At 44.5% G+C, this 20,271-nt stretch overlaps 1 protein-coding gene across 1 annotated transcript in view; it reads right to left on the bottom strand.

Moving 5' to 3' along the window:
• Nucleotides 1–20,271, bottom strand: part of LOC135873401 (sodium-dependent neutral amino acid transporter B(0)AT3-like) — a 91,416-nt gene that overhangs the window by 53,671 nt on the left and 17,474 nt on the right. Inside the window, exon 3 of the mRNA XM_065397864.1 lies at nt 9,382–9,519. Coding sequence (XP_065253936.1) covers nt 9,382–9,519 — 138 coding nt within the window. The remainder of the gene's footprint in view (nt 1–9,381; nt 9,520–20,271) is intronic.

Genomic DNA, 20,271 nt, shown 5'->3' with positions numbered 1-20,271 from the left:
TTTTTAATTTCTTTTTCAAAAGGTGGCTCTGTGATGCTTTCTGGGAGCACCCAGGGTTGTGAGGCACCTTGTTACCACCTGCCTATAGCATGAGAGCATTTACTGTGTCTGCTGGATGTCAGCTCCTCACCTCCACTGGCCACAGGCAACACAAGCAGTCTCCTCTCAACCTTCAGAGGCTCCACTATCCCTCTGTAGGTTAGCGATAGGGACACTTCAAGCCCCAAACCCACCAAATATCCCTCTAGAGTGGCCAGCCCCTGATCCACTCACAGTATTCACAGACACAGATATGCTGCTGTCATAAATATAGAGGGAAGTGTAACAACCTTCCTGTATACAGTACTATAAAATCCCTCCTGGCCAGAGGCACAAAATCCTTTTACCTGGAAGGGGTTAAGAAGCTCAGGTAACCTAGCTGGCACCTGACCAAAAGGACCAATAAGGGGACAAGATACTTTCAAATCTGGGGGGGGAGGCTTTGTTTTGTCTGTTCTTTGTCTGTCTGTTCTGTGTGCTTGCCGGAGACAGATCAAGAAGGTAAGCAATCCAACTCAATTAGAATTAGTAAGTAATAATAAGGGATTGTGTTAGCTTACTTTTATTTTGGCTTGTAATTTTTCCTTGTCTAGAGGGAGGTTTATCCCTGGTTTTGTAACTTTAAGGTTTTGCCTAGAGGGGAGATCCTCTATGTTCTTGAGTCTTTTGTTATTCTGTAAAGTACTTACCATCCTGATTTTACAGAGGTACTTCTTTTACCTTTTCTTTAATTAAAATTCTTCTTTTAAGAACCTGATTGATTTTTTTCATCGTTTTTAAGATCCAAGGGTTTGGGTCTGTGTTCACCTGTACCAATTGGTGAGGATATTATTCTCAAGCCTCCCCAGGAAAGGGGGTGTAGGGGCTTGGGGGATTAGTCTCAAGCCTGCCCAGGAAAAGGGATGTAGAGGCTTGGGGGGGATATTTGGGGAAGGTAGGGCTCCAAGTGGCCCTCCCTAAATGTTTGTTTAAATCACTTGGTGGTGGCAGCATTACTTAATCCAAGGAATAAGGGAGAATTTGTGCTGTGGGGAGTTTTTAACCTAAGCTGGTAGAAATAAGCTTAGGGGGTCTTCATGTGGGTCCCCACATCTGTACCCTAAAGTTCAGAGTGGGGAGGGAACCCTGACATCTGCTCTCAAAGGTACAGAATATCTCAGCTTATCTGTTACACCTTAGGTCACAGCTCTGCTTAACACACAGCACTTAGATATGTTTATAGAAAAAATAAGCAAAAGTTTAATGAAGCATAGAGATTCAAATGATAAGTTGAAATAATGGAAACAAATGATTATATATAAAACAAAATCATTAAATACAATCTAAAACCTAGACTTAAGGAACAAGATACACTCTTGTCTAAAAGTTTAGTTCACTCCAAAGTCTTTCTCCCAGTGCCTAACAGCCTGCCTGGCTGTGATCCTCCAGTCATAAGACAATGCCCACTAGCAGCTTGTCTCCCCCATGTGAAGGATACTGTATGACTCTCTGCTCTGTCCTGATATAGCAAACTAATTCTTTGATCTTCATCATAAACAGGACACCCTCCTGCTCTGTGCTCTTTCCTGTAGATGTTGTGAACTCTTAGAACATAAGAAAGGCCGTACCGGGTCAGACCAAAGGTCCATCTAGCCCAGTATCCTGTCTACCGACAGTGGCCAATGCCAGGTGCCCCAGAGGGAGTGAACCTAACAGGCAATGATCAAGTGATCTCTCTCCTGCCATCCATCTCCACCCTCTGACAGACAGAGGCTAGGGACACCATTCCTTACCCGTCCTGGCTAATAGCCATTAATGAACTTAACCACCATGAATTTATCCAGTTCTCTTTTAAACTCTGTTATAGTCCTAGCCTTCACAACCTCCTCAGGTAAGGAGTTCCGCAAGTTGACTGTGCGCTGCATGAAGAAGAACTTCCTTTTATTTGTTTTAAACCTGCTGCCTATTAATTTCATTTGATGACCCCTAGTTCTTGTATTATGGGAATAAGTAAATAACTTTTCCTTATCCACTTTCTCCACATCACTCATGATTTTATATACCTCTATCATATCCCCCCTTAGTCTCCTCTTTTCCAAGCTGAAGAGTCCTAGCCTCTTTAATCTCTCCTCATATGGGACCCGTTCCAAACCCTTAATCATTTTAGTTGCCCTTTTCTGAACCTTTTCTAGTGCCAGTATATCTTTTTTGAGATGAGGAGACCACATCTGTACGCAGTATTCGAGATGAGGGCGTACCATCGATTTATATAAGGGCAATAATATATTCTCAGTCTTATTCTCTATCCCCTTTTTAATGATTCTTAACATCCTGTTTGCTTTTTTGACCGCCTCTGCACACTGCGTGGACATTTTCAGAGAACTATCCATGATGACTCCAAGATCTTTTTCCTGACTTGTTGTAGCTAAATTAGCCCCCATCATATTGTATGTATAGTTGGGGTTATTTTTTCCAATGTGCATTACTTTACATTTATCCACATTAAATTTCATTTGCTATTTTGTTGCCCAATCACTTAGTTTTGTGAGATCTTTTTGAAGTTCTTCACAGTCTGCTTTGGACTTAACTATCTTTAGCAGTTTAGTATCATCTGCAAACTTTGCCACCTCACTGTTTACCCCTTTCTCCAGATCATTTATGAATAAGTTGAATAGGATTGGTCCTAGGACTGACCCTTGGGGAACACCACTAGTTACCCCTCTCCATTCTGAGAATTTACCATTAATTCCTACCCTTTGTTCCCTGTCTTTTAACCAGTTCTCAATCCATGAAAGGACCTTCCCTTTTATCCCATGGCAGCTTAATTTACCTAAGAGCCTTTGGTGAGGGACCTTGTCAAAGGCTTTCTGGAAATCTAAGTACACTATGTCCACTGGATCCCCCTTGTCCACATGTTTGTTGACCCCTTCAAAGAACTCTAATAGATTAGTAAAACACGATTTCCCTTTACAGAAACCATGTTGACTATTGCTCAACAGTTTGTTTTTCTATGTGTCGGACAATTTTATTCTTAACTATTGTTTCGACTAATTTGCCCGGTACAGACGTTAGACTTACCGGTCTGTAATTGCCGGGATCACCTCTAGAGCCCTTTTTAAATATTGGCGTTACATTAGCTAACTTCCAGTCATTGGGTACAGAAGCTGATTTAAAGGACAGGTTACAAACCTTATTTAACAGTTCCGCAACTTCACATTTGAGTTCTTTCAGAACTCTTGGGTGAATGCCATCTGGTCCCGGTGACTTGTTAATGTTAAGTTTATCAATTAATTCCAAAACCTCCTCTCGTGACACTTCAATCCGTGACAGTTCCTCAGATTTGTCACCTACAAAAGCCAGCTCAGGTTTGGGAATCTCCCTAACATCCTCAGCCGTGAAGACTGAAGCAAAGAATCCATTTAGTTTCTCCGCAATGACTTTATCGTCTTTAAGCGCTCCTTTTGTATCTCGATCATCAAGGGGCCCCACTGGTTGTTTAGCAGGCTTCCTGCTTCTGATGTACTTAAAAAACATTTTGTTATTACCTTTGGAGTTTTTGGCTAGCCGTTCTTCAAACTCCTCTTTGGCTTTTCTTATTACATTCTTGCACTTAATTTGGCAGCGTTTATGCTCCTTTCTATTTGCCTCACTAGGATTTGACTTCCACTTTTTAAAGGAAGTCTTTTTATCTCTCACTGCTTCTTTTACATGGTTGTTAAGCCACAGTGGCTCTTTTTTAGTTCTTTTACTGTGTTTCTTAATTTGGGGTATACATTGAAGTTGGGCCTCTATTATGGTGTCTTTAAAAAGCAGCTTGCAGGGATTTCACTTTAGTCACTGTACCTTTTAACTTCTGTTTAACTAACCCCCTCATTTTTGCATAGTTCCCCCTTTTGAAATTAAATGCCACAGTGTTGGGCTGTTGAGATGTTCTTCCCACCACAGGGATGTTGAATGGTATTGTATTATGGTCACTATTTCCAAGCGGTCCTGCTATAGTTACCTCTTGGACCAGCTCCTGCGCTCCACTCAGGACTAAATCTAGAGTTGCCTCTCCCCTTGTGGGTTCCCGTACAAGCTGCTCCATGAAGCAGTCATTTAAAGTATCGAGAAATTTTATCTCTGCATTTCGTCCTGAAGTGAAATATTCCCAGTCAATATGGGGATAATTGACATCCCCCACTATTATTGAGTTCTTAATTTTGATAGCCTCTCTAATTTCCCTTAGCATTTCATCATCACTATCACCGTCCTGGTCAGGTGGTCGATAATAGATCCCTAAAGTTATATTCTTATTAGAGCATGAAATTTCTATCCATAGAGATTCTGTGGAACATGCGGATTTGCTTAAGATTTTTACTTCATTTGATTGTACATTTTCTTTCACATATCGTGCCACTCCCCCCCCCCCCCCTGCACGACCTGTTCACTCTTGTGATTTTTTTGCTGTCTTGATTAGCTGGTGGCTCTGCATGCAAATAGACACGCATTGTAAGATGCAAAATAAACAAACAATGACCAGTCCGGAAGATGAGTGTCTCCTACCCCTTGCCTGCATAGAAACTGTTTATCGCCTTCTGGTGACTTAACTTACATATCTTAAGAACATAGTTTTCAGTATAGATACATAACTTGTAAATATCCTTACATACACTTTGCAATGATTGGTGACCAGCATATTACTGGCTTTTGGTAGATGCCACACATGCCACCTTTTACTGAATTATTATGTATATATTTGACCCACAGGATTCCAGTAAAACTCTATGTACCCCCTGTGCCCTCAGCCATTTGGCATGAAGAGGTCCCTTGGTCACACTATCTTCTGGAAATCTTTCTCACAATAGCATCTACATTGCCAAGTTATAGTCTAAAAATATGCGAACTGAATACAAAAATATTAACACACTAAACATAAGTATCAAACATACAAATGATTTTATTATAGCTCTTACAGACTTTCAGTGAGATTTAGGAGCTTAAGTAACTTCTGAAATGACTTCAGACAGTTAAGCCCCATTTAGACCTTGCAGTGCTGAGCAGAGCAACACCTAAATGTACACATCTAGGAAGAAAGAATGCAGGGCTCATAACCTAAAGAGAATGAAGGTAGTGGAGAACAGGAAGAGGGGCACCCAGGTACCACAGTGCCTATGAAATCCCCAGCCATGCCTCTGATGGAGCAGCAAGGGGAGGTCAGGTGCTGCACACCTTTTTTACTCTCATGACTTTATGTTTCTTAAGGTAAAGTAACCAAACTGGAACTTCAAGTATGGAGCACTGATTACAGTTCAATATAGTAGAGCTTATTCACCACTGTAACTTTGTGTCATTGCTTACAACAGGGCAAAGTGGATGCAAATTACTACATAATTATATCATTTTATACCAACTTTGCACTGGTGTAACTCTGTACCTCAAAGCAGCACCCCGGAACTCCCATATTCACCCTATCATATAATTATAATATATTTCATATAAATCATGTCATATAAGATCTTATGAAACCCACTGTTTGGTCAAAATATGTGTATTAGTGTATATCAAGTTATCAGATTTTGCTATATATTGTTGTTACTGAAATATGTTGTAAGTGACATAAAAAGAAGGCAAACCACTCCCAGGGGGGTGTTCAAGCACCAGTAATCATCAGGGGAGTTGTAATCAAAGGATTTACAATTCAATGACAGTTGCACAAGCACCACACAATGTGGACTGCTGAACTAATCACTCAGGGTTTGTCTACACTGGCACTTTGTCGGCAAAACTTTTGTCATTCAGGGGTGTTAAAAACACACCCCACACCCCGAATGACAAAAGTTTTACCGACAAAAAGCACTGGTGTGAACAGCGCTTTGTCAGCAGGAGTGCTCTCCTGCTGCCAAAGCTGCTGCTGCTCGGGGGCGCGGGGGGAGGGGAGATGTGGAAGTTTTTTGTTGGCAGAAGAGCTCTCTCCTGCCAACAAATAGCAGCTACACTGCATGCCTTTTACCAGCACAGCTGTAGCAGCACAGCCGTGTCGCTAAAAGCCTCGTAGTGTAGCCATAACCTCAGTTGCACAAGACCACAACAGGGGGATTGCTCAACTCTGTGACTCAGCGAAGCCCACCAGGACATGTCTGGGCTAGTATTTTCCAGGCACATGGACTGAGGGTATAAAATAAGGGACAGTGGCATCATGCCTTGGACTTTCTCCTCCCCCACCTATGCTGGAAACAACAAGAACGCTGAGAAGACAAAGACTTCAACTGTGAAGACTGGTCCCAGGCTTGAGAGAGAATCCTGTTTATGAAGAATTGTAACATCCAGTGAGGTGAGAAAACTGATAGATCCAAATACTGTCTAGCGTAATAAGGTTTAAGATTTAGACTATGCACTTACCTTTTTATTTTCTTCGGTAACTGTAGTAAGAGGAGGCCCTGAGATATAAACCTTGGTATCAGAGGCCCAGTATGAGGCCTAAGGCCTGAACTAAAGTAATGGTCAAGACTTTGCTAACATAAAGCAAAGTTAAGCTGTGAGCCAGAGGCAGGCCCTGCTCACAGAAGCTGGCAAGGAAAGGGCTGATGCTGCAAAAAGAGACATACCTAAAAGGTACTGGACACCAGATATTAGAACATTCACATACTTGTACATTCTACACACAACAAGGAACAGGCTGACCCATCCCAATGACAGGGCCAAAAGGGGAATATGATGGATCGTGTTGTTTTGTTCGAACCAACATGTACAAGGTGAGAGGCGGCACCTTATTGCGTAGAGGGGTTGTACCTTGCTGCGTAGAGGGGTTGCACCTCAATATGTCAGGAGTGATGTGTAACTTGTTTGTATCTGTGTATAAGAATGCATCCCTGAGTGGATATCTTTGTCCAGCCTAGGGGGCAGTGGAAAGTCCCGCCACTGACTGAGCTGAGTCCATTGCCAGGGGGCACATATTCGTAGTACATCCTCTAAAGTAAAGTCTAGGGGGAACTATTACTGTGCTTCGTTTGACAATAAACCTGGCCGACGTGCCTTCGTACCTTACTAGAGTCTGTGGTCATTGGGGGTTCTCTTGGGATCTGCTGTGTCAGCTATCTGCGCAGAGCTGGGGCAGCACACAGAGGGAACACGCACGCAGCCGATTGATATCAACATTGAACAGAGCAGAGCACCACACCGGGAGCGTCTGACAACAGTAACTATTTCTGACCTTCTATGACTACCACTTATTAACTACAGAAAGATAGATTATAAATCAGTTTTCTGTTTTACTTAAAACAGTTTGCTTTGGTTGAAGTGTGTGGGAAATCTCAGCTGAGTTCACAAAGGCTTGTGTGTATGTCCTCTCCACATTGAAGGAGGGGTGGACTGGGTAATAAACTTACTTACACTGGTCAGGCTTCTGACTAGAGCAAGATGGCATAGTCTGGGGGTGCAAGCCTGGGGGCTTGGGAGATTTACTGGTGCCTTTCTCTGTGTGATTTGTGAATGGCTCTGGGAGCATTCATGCAATCTAGATGGGTGTATGGCTCCACATGTTGTGCTGAGTGATAGTAGTGCCTGGAGGAGTTTGCTGCTTGTCACTAGTGAGAGACAGCCAAGGCTGGAGAGCTAAGGGGGCACAGTGGTACCCCATGTTGTACCTGGGGTATTGCCTGTCACAGGCAGTCCTGTGAAAAGGAAAGTGTGTAGTTGCATCTCACCAGAAAGGAATTTGATCGCCGATACTAATTCCTTCTCTGCTTCCCTCTAAATCCTGAGAGAAAGTAACTCACTACAGACTCTTACAGGGTACAGCTTACTCCCCTGTCAACACTGGGTACTGCACAGCTCCCCTTCAGTCCAGTTGCTCAGTTGGAGGAAGAAGTAGCCAACGTACAGACCTGCTCTTCACATCATGCCTTAGCTGTGATGTGGGGAATATTATTTGTCTGCAAAGGGATGATGGAAGCAAAGGCTTCACATGATTGTGTGACCATATAGGGCTGGGTCACCATCTAACCCTAAAGGTGCAAAGTAGGCCTGTTGATTAATCACAGTTAACTCACATGATTAACTCAAAAAATTAATTGTGATTAATTGCACTGTTAAACAATAGAATGCCAATTGAAATTTATTAACTATCTTGGATGTTTTTCTAAATTTTCAAATGTATTGATTTTTATTACAATAAAAAATACAAAGTGTACAGTGCTCATTTTATATTTTTATTACAAATATTTGCACTGTAAAAATGACAAAGAAATAGTATTTTTCAGTTCACCTCATACAAGTACTGAAGCGCAATCTCTTTATTGTGAAAGTGTAACTTACAAATGTAGATTTTTGTTTTGTTACATAACTGCACTCAAAAACACAACAATGTAAAACTTTCGAGTTTACAAGTCCACTCAGTCCTACTTCTTGTTCAGTCAATCGCTAAGAGAAATAAGTTTGTTTACATTTACAGGACATAATGCTGCCCACTTCTTATTTACACTCTAATGCGGAAACTACAGAACCCAACCCACCAAAAAAGAAAATCAACCTTCTGCTGGTGGCATCTGAGTCAGATGATGAAAATGAACATGCGTTGGTCTGCACTGCTTGGATCGTTATCGAGCAGAACCCGTCATCAGCATGGACGCATGTCACTTCATGCTTCAACCACCATTCCAGAGGACATCTGGGACATAAATATCTTGCGACACTGGCTACAACATGCAAACACCTGCAATGCAAACACCTGTTGTCACTTTCAGGTGACATTATAAACAAGAAGCGGGTAGCATTATCTCCTGCAAATGTAAACAAACTTGTTTGTCTGAGCAATTGGCTGAACAAGAAGTAGGATTGAGTGGACTTGTACGGTCTAAAGATGTGCATTGTTTTATTTTTGAGTGCAGTTATGTAACAAAAAAAATCTACATTTGTAAGTTTCTGAGTGCAGTTATTTTTTTGTACATAATTCTGTAAGTTAAGTTCAACTTTTATTGTAAAGAGATTGCACTTCATTATTTGTATTAGGTGAACTGAAAAATACTATTTCTTTGGTTTTTTACTGTGCAAATATTTGTAATAAAAATAATGTAAAGTGAGCACTGTTCACTTTGTATTCTGTGTGGTAATTGAAATCAATATATTTGAAAATGTAGAAAACATCCAAAAATATTTAAATAAATGGTATTCTATTATTCTTTAACAGTCTGATTAATCACACGATTAATCATGATTATTTTTTTAATCGCTTGACAGCCCTAGTGCAAAGAGAAGATTTTTAAATGAGCCATTAAAAAAATCTGTCCAGTAGAACTTAATGCCATGTTACAGGAATAAAAAAGAGGTTGTAACACTTTGCAACTTTAACACCATTAATGACAAGAGACTTGAAATATTAATTACCTGTTCTGTTCCCATTTAGTGGGCAAGCGCTCCAAGGAAGGGGCTCTTGGAATGAGTTAATGAAATACCACATTACCCAGGCTAAAATGGTGTTATAATATAAGCTCACAATGAACGACACCATCAATGAACCAATACCTATTGAATACAAAAAAATCTCAGTTTAAACATTGCTTACATAAGATATCAGAACACTTATTTACTTTACCCAACAAATCTATATCACTCCTGCTACTGCATTTGCCGTAATCTCTCATTTTTGTTTTTGTGTGAGTGTTTTTGATTTTTCCCTTTGGTGCTTTTAAAAACAGTCTAGGTAGGCTGTGACGGTCTCTTCCCCTGAATAGCACCAAGATGATAATTACTCAACATAGACAGGAAACCTCCCCTAGGAGTGAAAGTGCTAGGATAACATTTCAAATTCTGGGAGCAGTACAAGAGTGGCCACTTTTTCCTTACCATTCTGTGGTAGTGAAGGAAAGAAAGGATTGTGGAAGGCGATGGGATTATAACAAATATCTTTAAAATCTAAAATGAAGAGGTTGGAGAAGAAAAGTGATGGGAGTGGAAGAGTTTAAGAGTATGGGGGAAATGCAGATGCAGGTGACCAGAAGCCGCCACTCAGGAGAAGGGGGAGGGTGAAGGCCAGAACACTGAACTCTCATGCATGACAGCATTTCACAATAGTAGTGGGGAAACCAGGTATGGTTTGCTGCTGCCTCTGTGCAGAGGACTACGAGGTGTTTACGTATGGGTGGGTGGCAATGACAGTACAGCAATTCTATGGCATCAACTTCTGCACAGGAATCCTGAGGAGGTAGAGGTACTCCAAATGCATGAGGGAGAGGAAGAGCACAAACCTCAGGTCCCTGGCCCTACTCCCATGGCTATCCACAACACTTGATGCCACTGATGGTTCAGCATATAGTTTAACTTTTTTTTTAAGGTTCAGGAACAGCCCCCACCAGCTCAAGTGATGGGTGGGACCAGGAGTGTTTTCTGGTGCAGGAACATATAGCTTCATCTTACATCTATGGAACAGGAAGAGGGCCATAGAAAAGAAGTGGGGAGGAGGGTGAGTGGACTCAGAAGTAATCTGGAGCAGTAATGTAGGGCTCTACAGGAGTGTCAGCTGGCTTTTGCAACCTGGGAGAACATAAGAACGGCCATACTGTGTCTGACCAAGGGTCCATCTAGCTCAGTATCCTGTCTTCTGACAGTGGCCAATGCCAGGTGCTTCAGAGGGAAAGAACAGACCAGATAATCATCAAGTGAGCCATCCCCTTTCACCCATTCCCAGCTTCTGGCAAACAGAGGCTAGGGACACCATCCCTGTCCATCAGCCATTGATGGACCTATCTTCCATGAATTTTTCTAGTTCTTTTTTGAACCCTGTTATAGTCTTGGCCTTCACAACATCCTCTGGCAAAGAGTTCACAGGTTGACTGCATTGTATGAAGAAATACTTTTTTGTTTGTTTTAAACCTGATTTACTTTCTCCATACCAGTCATGATTTTATAGACCTCTATCATATCATAGGGTTGGAAGGGACCTCAGGAGGTCATCTAGTTCAACCCCCTGCTCAAAGCAGGACCAATCCCCAGACAGATTTTTGTCCCAGATCCCTAAATGGCCCCCTCAAGGATTGAGCTCACAACCCTGGGTTTAGCAGGCCAATGCTCAAACCACTGAGCTATCCCTGCCCCCTTAGTCTTATTTAATCCAAGCTGAAAAGTCCCAGTCTTATTAATCTCTCCTCATATGAAAGCTGTTGCATACCCCTAATCATTTTTGTTGCTCTTCTCTGGGTACCTTTTCCAATTCCAATATATCGTTTTTGAGATGGGACAACTGTGACAGGTTGGATCACAGAACCCCCCTTGGGAGCTGCCACCCGATGTGCAAAGACTACCCCTGCTCCTGTTTTCCCTGCCAGCTCAGGACTCCAGCACCCTGTCTTGCTGAGCCAGACACTCCCGTCTGCTCTAACACAGACCCAGGGTCTGAATCACTTGTCCCAGAGCTGCAAGTTTACCTGAAAACAGCTCACAGAAGTGTGCAGACAAGCACTCAGATGCCCAACTCCCAATGGGGTCTAAACCCATATAAATCCATTTTACCCTGTATAAAGCTTATACAGGGTAAACTCATAGATTGTTCGCCCTCTATAACACTGATAGAGAGATATGCACAGCTGTTTGCTCCCCCAGGTATTAATACATACTCTGAGTTAATTACTAAGTAGAAAGTGATTTTATTAAATACAGAAAGAAGGATTTAAGTGGTTCCAAGTAGTAACAGACAGAACAAAGTAAGTCACCAAGCAAAATAAAATAAAATGTGCAAATCTATGTCTAATCAAACTAAATACAGATAAGTTCCTCACCAGTTCCAGAATGCTCCCTTTTACAGGCTAATCTCCTTTTAGCCTGGGTCGAGCAATCACTCACCCCCCCTGTAGTTACTGTCCTTTGTTCCAGTTTCCTTCAAGTATCCTGGGGGAGTGGAGAGGCTCCTTCTTTAGCCAGCTGAAGACCAAATGGAGGGGTCTCCCACGGGTTTAAATAGACTTTCTCTTGTGGGTGGAGACCCCCCTCCTCACTCCTATGCAAAGTCCAGCTCCAAGATGGAGTTCTGGAGTCACCTGGGCAAGTCACATGTCCCTGCATGACTCAGTCTTTACAGGTCAAAGCCATTGTCCACATGGTATCTTGTATGTCTCCAGGAAGACTTCTTATGTGGATTGGAGCATTCCATGATGCATTGTTCCCCAAGTGCTTCCTGATCAGGTACTTAACCTTGCAAATTCCTTCCTAAAGAAACTGATCAAATGCCTCCCAAAGCTTACTTAGAAACCAAGCAAGTATACAGCCCATATTCTTAACCTCAAGTAGAAAATGATATATGTGTACAGATAGGATGAATAGATATAGTAGACCATAACCTTTACGGAGATATATTACATGACACAGGCAGCACAAAACATATTCGTTTTGTTCGTTATGTCGTACATACATTTATAAGCACCCCCCCATAAAGCCTTATAAAATACACTGTCACAACAACCACATCTGCACACTATGTGGCCATTTATTTGTGGTAATTATATAGAGGCAATAAGATATTTTCTGTCTTATTATCGATTCCCAACATTCTGTTAGCTTTTTTGACTGCTGGTGCATATTGAATGGGTGTTTTCAGAGAACTATCCACAATGACTCCAAGAGCTCTTTCTTTAGTGGTAACAGCTAATTTAGATTCCACCTTTCTGTGTGTATATATAGTTGGGATTATGTTTTCCAATGTGCATTACTTTGCATTTATCAGCATTAAATTTCATCAGCCATTTTGTTGCCCAGTCACTCAGTTTTGGGAGGTCCCTTTGTAACTCTTCGCAGTCTGCTTTGTACTTAACTATCATGAGTAGCTTTGTAACATCTGCAAATTTTGCCACCTCACTATTTACCTTTTTTTCCAGATCATTTATGAATGTTGAATAGGACTGGCCCCCCAGTACAGATCCCCAGAGGACACCACTATTTACTTTTCTCCTTTCTGAAAACTGATCATTTATTCCTACCCTTTGTTTCCTATCTTTTAATGAGTTACTGATCCATGAGAGGACTTTCCCTCTTATCCCATGACTGCTTACTTTGCTTGAGAGCCTTTGGTGAGGGACCCTGTTGAAGGCTTTCTAAAAGCCCAAGTACACTATATCCACTGGATCACCCTTATTTGTTGACCCCCTCAAAGAATTCTAGTAGATTGGTGAGGCATGGTTTCCTTTTACAAAGACCATGTTGACTCTTCCCCAACAAACCATGTGCATCTGTGTGTCACTGATAATTCTGTTCTTTACTATAGTTTCAACCAATTTGAAGTTAGGCTTACCGACCTGTAATGGCTGGGATTGCCTCTGGAGCCTTTTTAAAAATTGGTGTCACATTACTTATCCTCCAGTCATCTGATATAGAAGTTGATTAATGATAGGTTACATACCACAGTCAGTAGTTCTGCAATTTCACACTCCTAGTTGTCACCTATCACCCCACACTGGGACCCATACGGTGTATCATCAAACAGCTATACCCCATACTTGATCATGATCACATAGTGGACAGACACTTCAAAGTTTTTGAAAAAGAGCTTGGAAAGATGAACAACATGTCAGTGAAGCTTACTGTTAAATCTGAAAGCCAACCAAAGTATTGTGAGCCCAGAGTTGTGCCTTATGCTCTGAAGCCTCTGGTGGAAGCAGATTTGGACTGTTTATTTATCACTGGAGTCCTGTCACTGGTTTCACACAATGAGTGGCCTACATCCATTGTACCAGTAATCAAGAAGGATGGCTCAGTCTGAATTTGTGGAGACTTTGAAGTGATACTGAATCCAGCTTTATGTGCAGACCAGTGTCCACTACCTCCTATTGAAGATTTGTTTGTTAGTGGTGGACAGTATTTCAGTATATTGGATTTGCTCAATGCATACTGTGTCAGGATCGGGCAAAGGAGAGTGATAGAAGGCAGATATATTAGCCCCAGGTTAAGCAAGTCCCTTTAAACCAAGGGCACCTGGTTTAAAAAGGACCTCACTTCAGTCAGTGAGGGGCACGTGTGAGGAGCTGGGAGTGAGTTGGCATATTGCTGGAGGACTGCAAAGTACAAGCGTTACCAGACATCAGGAGGAAGTTCCTATGGTGAGGATAAAGAAGGTGTTGGGAGGAGGCCATGGGGAAGTAGCCCAGGTAGTTGTAGCTGTCATGCAGCTGTTACAGGAGACACTATAGACAGCTGCAATCCACAGGGCCCTGGGCTGGAACCCAGAATAGAGGGTGGGCCCAGGTTCCCCCCATCCCCTCAACTCCCTATTTGATATAAAAAGAGTTGATCTGGACTGTGGGTCCCACCAGAGGGGAAGGTCTCTGGCCTGTCCCCTGACCCATTAGGTGGGCTAGCAGAGACTTCGGGGATTGTTCTCCTCCTTTTCCCAATGCTGGCCAGTGATGAGGTTAGCCAAGTGAACGGCAGGTTTGTGCCACTAACAAAAGGAGCCAAACTGAGGACTGCCGTGAACCTCTGAGGAGAGCAAATCTGCCAGAAAGTGCAGAACCCACCAAGGCAGAGGAGGAACTTTATCACAACTGGTGTCAGGGTGGGATTTGGTGCGCACAGCGCAGCGGAAGAAAGAGGGTGATATTTAAAAAAAAAAAAAAAAGAGGTTTGCCCCCGCCCCCTCCACAATGGATGACGTAGTGCGGGCATTGATACAAGCCACAGCTGCACAGCAGGAAGCTACTCGTGTCCAGGCAGCCACCCAAGAGGAGGCAGTGCAGCTGCAGCAAGAGGCTAATCGCCTGCTGATGGACCAGGCTGCTCAAGACCGAGCTATGTTGCAGGAACTGGTAAGCCAGGTAAAGACCCTTACAGAGCTGAACCGGGGCCAGGATGGGATGCAGATCATACAGGCCAGCAATTGGCTGCAGAAAATGACATGGGAGGATGACGTAGAGGCATACCTCCTGGCCTTTGAGAGGACAGCCCTGTGGGAGGCTTGGCCCTGAGAACAGTGGTCTGGCATCATAGAATATCAGGGTTGGAAGGGACCTCAAGAGGTCATCTAGTCCAACCCCCTGCTCAAAGCAGGACCAATCCCACACTAAATCCCCAAATGGCCCCCTCAAGGATTGAACTCATAACCCTGGGTTTAGCAGGCCAATGCTCAAACCACTGAGCTATCCCTCCTCGCCCCATTCCTGTGTGGGGAGACCCAGAAGGCCTACTATGACCTGTCTGAAGAGGCTGCGGCAGACTAGTCTCAGCTGAAAGCAGAGATCCTGAGCAGATCTGGGGTAATGACCACAGTGCGGGCCCAGCGATATCATGAGTGGAGGTACCAGGAAAACAATACCCTGCGGTCCCAATTATATGATCTCATCCATCTCACACAAAAGTGGTTATGAACTGAGTCCCAGAGTCTGGAAGAGATACTAGAGATTCTGGTCATCGACCGATACATGAGGGGACTACCACCAGACCTTCATGCCTGGGTAAGCCAGAACGAACCCGCCACCTATGACGAGGTTGTCGCATTGGTAGAGAGGCAAAGGGTGGCAAGGGAACTCACCCAACCACTTAAGGAAGAGGCACCCCGGGTTAAACTAGCTAAACTGGGGGGGAGGGATAGCTCAGTGGTTTGACCATTGGCCTGCTAAACCCAGGGTTGTGAGCTCAATCCTTGAGGGAGCCACTTGGGGATCTGGGGCAAAATCAGTACATGGTCTTGCTAGTGAAGGCAGGGGGCTGGACTCAATGACCTTTCAAGGTTCCTTCCACTTCTAGGAGATGGGATATCTCCATTATTTATTATTAGCAGCACCAAGCTCCAGAGCTCAGGCGACTGGGCCCCTAGGAGGGCCTAGGTGGAAAAAGAGAGAGTCTGAAGGCCCATTGGAGGCCACAAAGAGTCGGAGCACTGAGGGGGAAGAGGATAGTGTCATTAGACTGCCCAAACCGAGAGACCAGGGAATGCCTAGGGCCCCATACAGATGTTACGCCTGCTGGGAGTGGAGACACATAGCTGCACGGTGTCCCAATGCTGAGGCGTCTATGCAGTGTAACCTGGGGACCTGGGCAGACACATGCTCCCTAATTCACCTGGTGGGGGTCACGCTAACCCCCGCATATGTACACCAGACCAGTAAAACTAAATGGGGCAGAAACCACGGCACTGGTTGATTCTGGGAGTGCTATCATGCTTATTTCAGGGAAGCTTGTGAAGCGCAGTCAGCTGCTGCAGGCAAAGCGCACAGGGGTGACATGCGTCCATGGGACAGTTACTTATTACCCCACCATCCCGGTAAAAATTGAGATCCAGGGGAACACTACTGAGGTAGCAGAAGGTGTAGTCCCTAAACTCCCATACCGAGTGCTCATAGGGAGGGAGTTTCCAGGGTTTGGAGACTTACTCGTAGTAGGGGAATTGGAGAAAGGGAGAAACCCTGAAGTTAGTGAGACATCCACAGTAGACTTCAACCCCCAGTCTTCTCTGAAATATCCCCAGATTTGTTCTCCACTCCCAGGCAGGGTAGAAAGATGAAAAGGGAAAGAAGGGCAGCTAAGGCCTTGGGAACCTGAATACTGACCCAAAGCCAGAGGGTAGCTCTCGTAGGTAGGCGGACCCGAGCAGCTGAAAAGGAGGCCGCCCAGGAGGGAGAAGCACCCCAGTCTGACTCCCACCTTTATGCCTCTGAACCAGGAGAGGCAACAGAGACTGCCCCCTGGGCAGATTAGCCCTGGGAGAGAAAATTTTGGCGGGACCAGGCTGAAGACCCAAGGTACGACAACATTAGGAAGGAGGTGACCAAAATAGATGGGGTCCCCGTGGAAGGGAAAACCCAGGGACCAGGACCCTATTTCATAATGAAGAAGGATTTCTTGTACCGGGTTGCACCAGTACAGGGACAGAAGGTACAGCAGATCCTAGTACCTCAAAAACAAACTGGAGGCTATCCAAAATTGGCCCCGGCCGAATCGGAAAATGCAAGTCTGGGCATTCCGGGTGTGGTGGGGTACTACCGGCGATTTATTCCCCATTTTGCCACCAGAGCAAGTCCCCTGACGGACCTGATAAAAGCCCAGGGTCCAGACGTGGTGAAGTGGACAGATGCCACAGAGAAAGCATTCACGGATCTACGGACAGCCCTCTGCAGTAACCCCGTGCTTATAGCCCCAGACTTCAACAAAGAATTCATTTTACAGACAGATGCACCTGAAGTAGGATTGGGAGCTGTCCTATACAGATGGTCGGAGACCGAAGAACACCCGATCCTCTACCTCAGCAGGAAACTCCTCCCAAGAGAGCAGAAGTATGCAGTGGTTGAGAGAGAGTGCCTTACTGTGAAATGGGCCATGGAAACACTCTGTTATTACCTGCTGGGACGACGGTTTACCCTTGTGACCAACCATGCACCCCCCTCCAGTGTATGCAGCGAAATAAAGAGAAGAACGCAAGGGTGACCAGATGGTTCCTGTCCCTACAACCTTTCCAATTCACCATACAACACCAGGCTGGAAGCCATCATGGCAATGCAGATGGCTTGTCACGGGTAAACTGCCTGACATCCCAAGTTGCCCAACCCCGTGGTGTTGAGTGGGGGCGGGGGGATATGTGACAGGGTTGGGCCAGATGGTTACAGGAGAGTGATAGACGGCAGCTATATTAGCCCCAGGTTAAGCAAGTCCCTTTTCCCTGGGTAAGGTAACAGGGGCAGTTCCAGAACAATCAGGAACTTGCCGGAACAAATTAAGGCAGACAGGCTAATTAGGACACCTGGAGCCAATCAAGAAGCTGCTAGAATCAATTAAGACAGGCAGGCTAATCAGGGCACCTAGTTTAAAAAGGACCTCACTTCAGTCAGTGAGGGGCACGTGTGAGGAGCTGGGAGTAAGAGGCGCAAGAAGCTGAGAGTGAGTAGGCGTACTGCTGGAGGACTGCAAAGTACAAGCGTTACCAGACATCAGGAGGAAGGTCCTGTGGTGAGGATAAAGAAGGTGTTGGGAGGAGGCCATGGGGAAGTAGCCCAGGTAGTTGTAGCTGTCATGCAGCTGTTACAGGAGACACTATAGACAGCTGCAATCCACAGGGCCCTGGGCTGGAACCCGGAGTAGAGGGCGGGCCCAGGTTCCCTCCATCCCCTCAACTCCCTATTTGATATAAAAGGAGTTGATCTGGACTGTGGGTCCCACTAGAGGGGAAGGTCTCTGGCCTATCCCCTGACCTATTAGGTGGGCCAGCAGAGACTTTGGGGATTGTTCTCCTCCTTTTCCCAATGCTGGCCAGTGATGAGGTTAGTCAAGTGAACGGCAGGTTTGTGCCACTAACAAAAGGAGCCAAACTGAGGACTGCCGTGAACCTCGGAGACGAGCAAATCTGCCAGAAAGCGCAGAACCCACCAAGGCAGAGGAGGAACTTTATTTCTGTTCCAGAAATCCATAGATGAGATTTTGAAGGGCTGAATGGAGTTATGCTGTTTGGATGACATCCTTGTTATAGGAAAGGATCATCTTCAAAATTTGGATGCTGTCTTGCAATGTTTGAAAGACCATGGACTGAGAGTATACCAAAACAAATGTGAGTTTTTCAAATCTTCAGTTGAATAACTTGGACCTGTAATTGATGCCAGAGGCTTAAGGAAATCACCAGAGAAAGAAAAGGTAGTTCTTGAAGTGCCGCCACCACCAGAGAACATTTCAGAGTTACATTCATTCTTAAGACTGCTTAACTACTATGGTACATTTCTGCCTATTCTGATGACAATATTGGCACCTTTACATGAACTGTTAGAAGCAAAGAAAAAATGGAAACGGACTAAAGAGTGTGAGTGTGCATTTAAGGAAGCAAATAAACTGACATCACCCGAAGTTCTTACACATTTTGATGCTTCACCACATGGAGTGGCTGCAGTTCTTTCCCACCTTTTTCCTAATGGCATGGAGAAAGCAATTGCCTTTGCATAATGAACATTCACTACTCCTGAGAAGAACTATGCTCAAATAAAGCAAGAAGCTCTCAGCATTATCTTAGGAATTCGGAAGTTTCCATACAATCTGTATGGTAGACATTTTACCTTGCTGATGGATTGTTGCCTGTTACTTTCAATTTTTTTGGACTGAAACCTGGCTTTCTGTCATTAGTTGCTGCTCATATGCAATCATGAGAATTGCTACTTTCAATTCATATTTATACTATACTGTACGGGACTCAGCATGGCAATGCTGATGGGCTGTTGCAACTGCTATGCTCAAACTCCTGTCAACCCAAAGAAACTTCAGACAAAGTAATCTATCTCAATTTGATTAATAGATTACTTTCATGGGGTGGACTAGGCCCAAAAGCCACTTGCTGGAGGCCTCGGGGTCCTGCCTCACCCATCCCAGGGAAGGAGCACTGGAGAGGTCCTCCAAGTGGGCTAGAGTGGCTGCAAGGGAAGCAGCCAATCAGAGAGGCTGCAGGGAGCAGCCAGTGAGGGCCCAGCAGGCTCATATAAAAGGAGCTGCAGGGCCAGAGTGAGGGCAGTCTGCAGAGACTGGGGGGAGCAAGAGGTGCTCCTAGCTAGCTGCAAGGGCTTAAGGCAGGTAGTTGCTGGCAGGGACTGGGGAAGTGAGGGAATAGCTTCTGGCTGGGTGCCAGGACTCACTGAAGACAGGCCCAGGGAAGGGACTGGCCATGGAACTTTTTACCCCTGGAGAGCCGGGGTCAGAGGACTAAAGGGCAGGCGACGAGCCCCCAGGGAGTGCTGCTCAATCCCAGAGCAGGAACCTTCACATGTAAGCTGGCCAACTAGAGTACTGAGATAGGCCCTGTTGGTCAGACTGAGGACCAGAGCCTGGGGAGGACTATAGGACATTACTGAGGGCTTTGAGATAGGCCCTGTGGGACAGTATAGGCAGCTCGGCCAGAGGAGGAAAGGGGCGCTCGCGAGAGGTGGGTACTGACTTGCTGAAAAGAATTAAGAGACTGTAGGCACTGTTGGCCAGAGAAAGGGGACGCTCACAAGAGGCAGGTGCTGACCCTGTTTCAATTACCTATCACTAGCACAGACATCAACAAAGTAACCACTAAGGATGATGTGCTTTTTCTTCTGAGAGGAATCATACTGCAATGTACAGTATTCAAGATCAAAAGAATCCCCAGTTTACACAATTTGTGTTATGTCAACGTGAATTATCTGTGAATCACAGTTGCATCTGATGCAGAATGCAAGTGATCATTCCAAAATCACTTCAGTCTCAGGTTTTGGAAGCTCTTCACGAAGGTCATTTTGCCATTGTATGTATGAAGACCATAACCCAGAATCATGTCTGGTAAATGAGGATCAACAAAGATATTGC

This window comes from Emys orbicularis, chromosome 2, assembly GCF_028017835.1.
Source record: "Emys orbicularis isolate rEmyOrb1 chromosome 2, rEmyOrb1.hap1, whole genome shotgun sequence".
Classification (NCBI taxonomy): domain Eukaryota; kingdom Metazoa; phylum Chordata; order Testudines; family Emydidae; genus Emys; species Emys orbicularis.
This window is presented reverse-complemented; position numbering and strand designations above follow the sequence as displayed.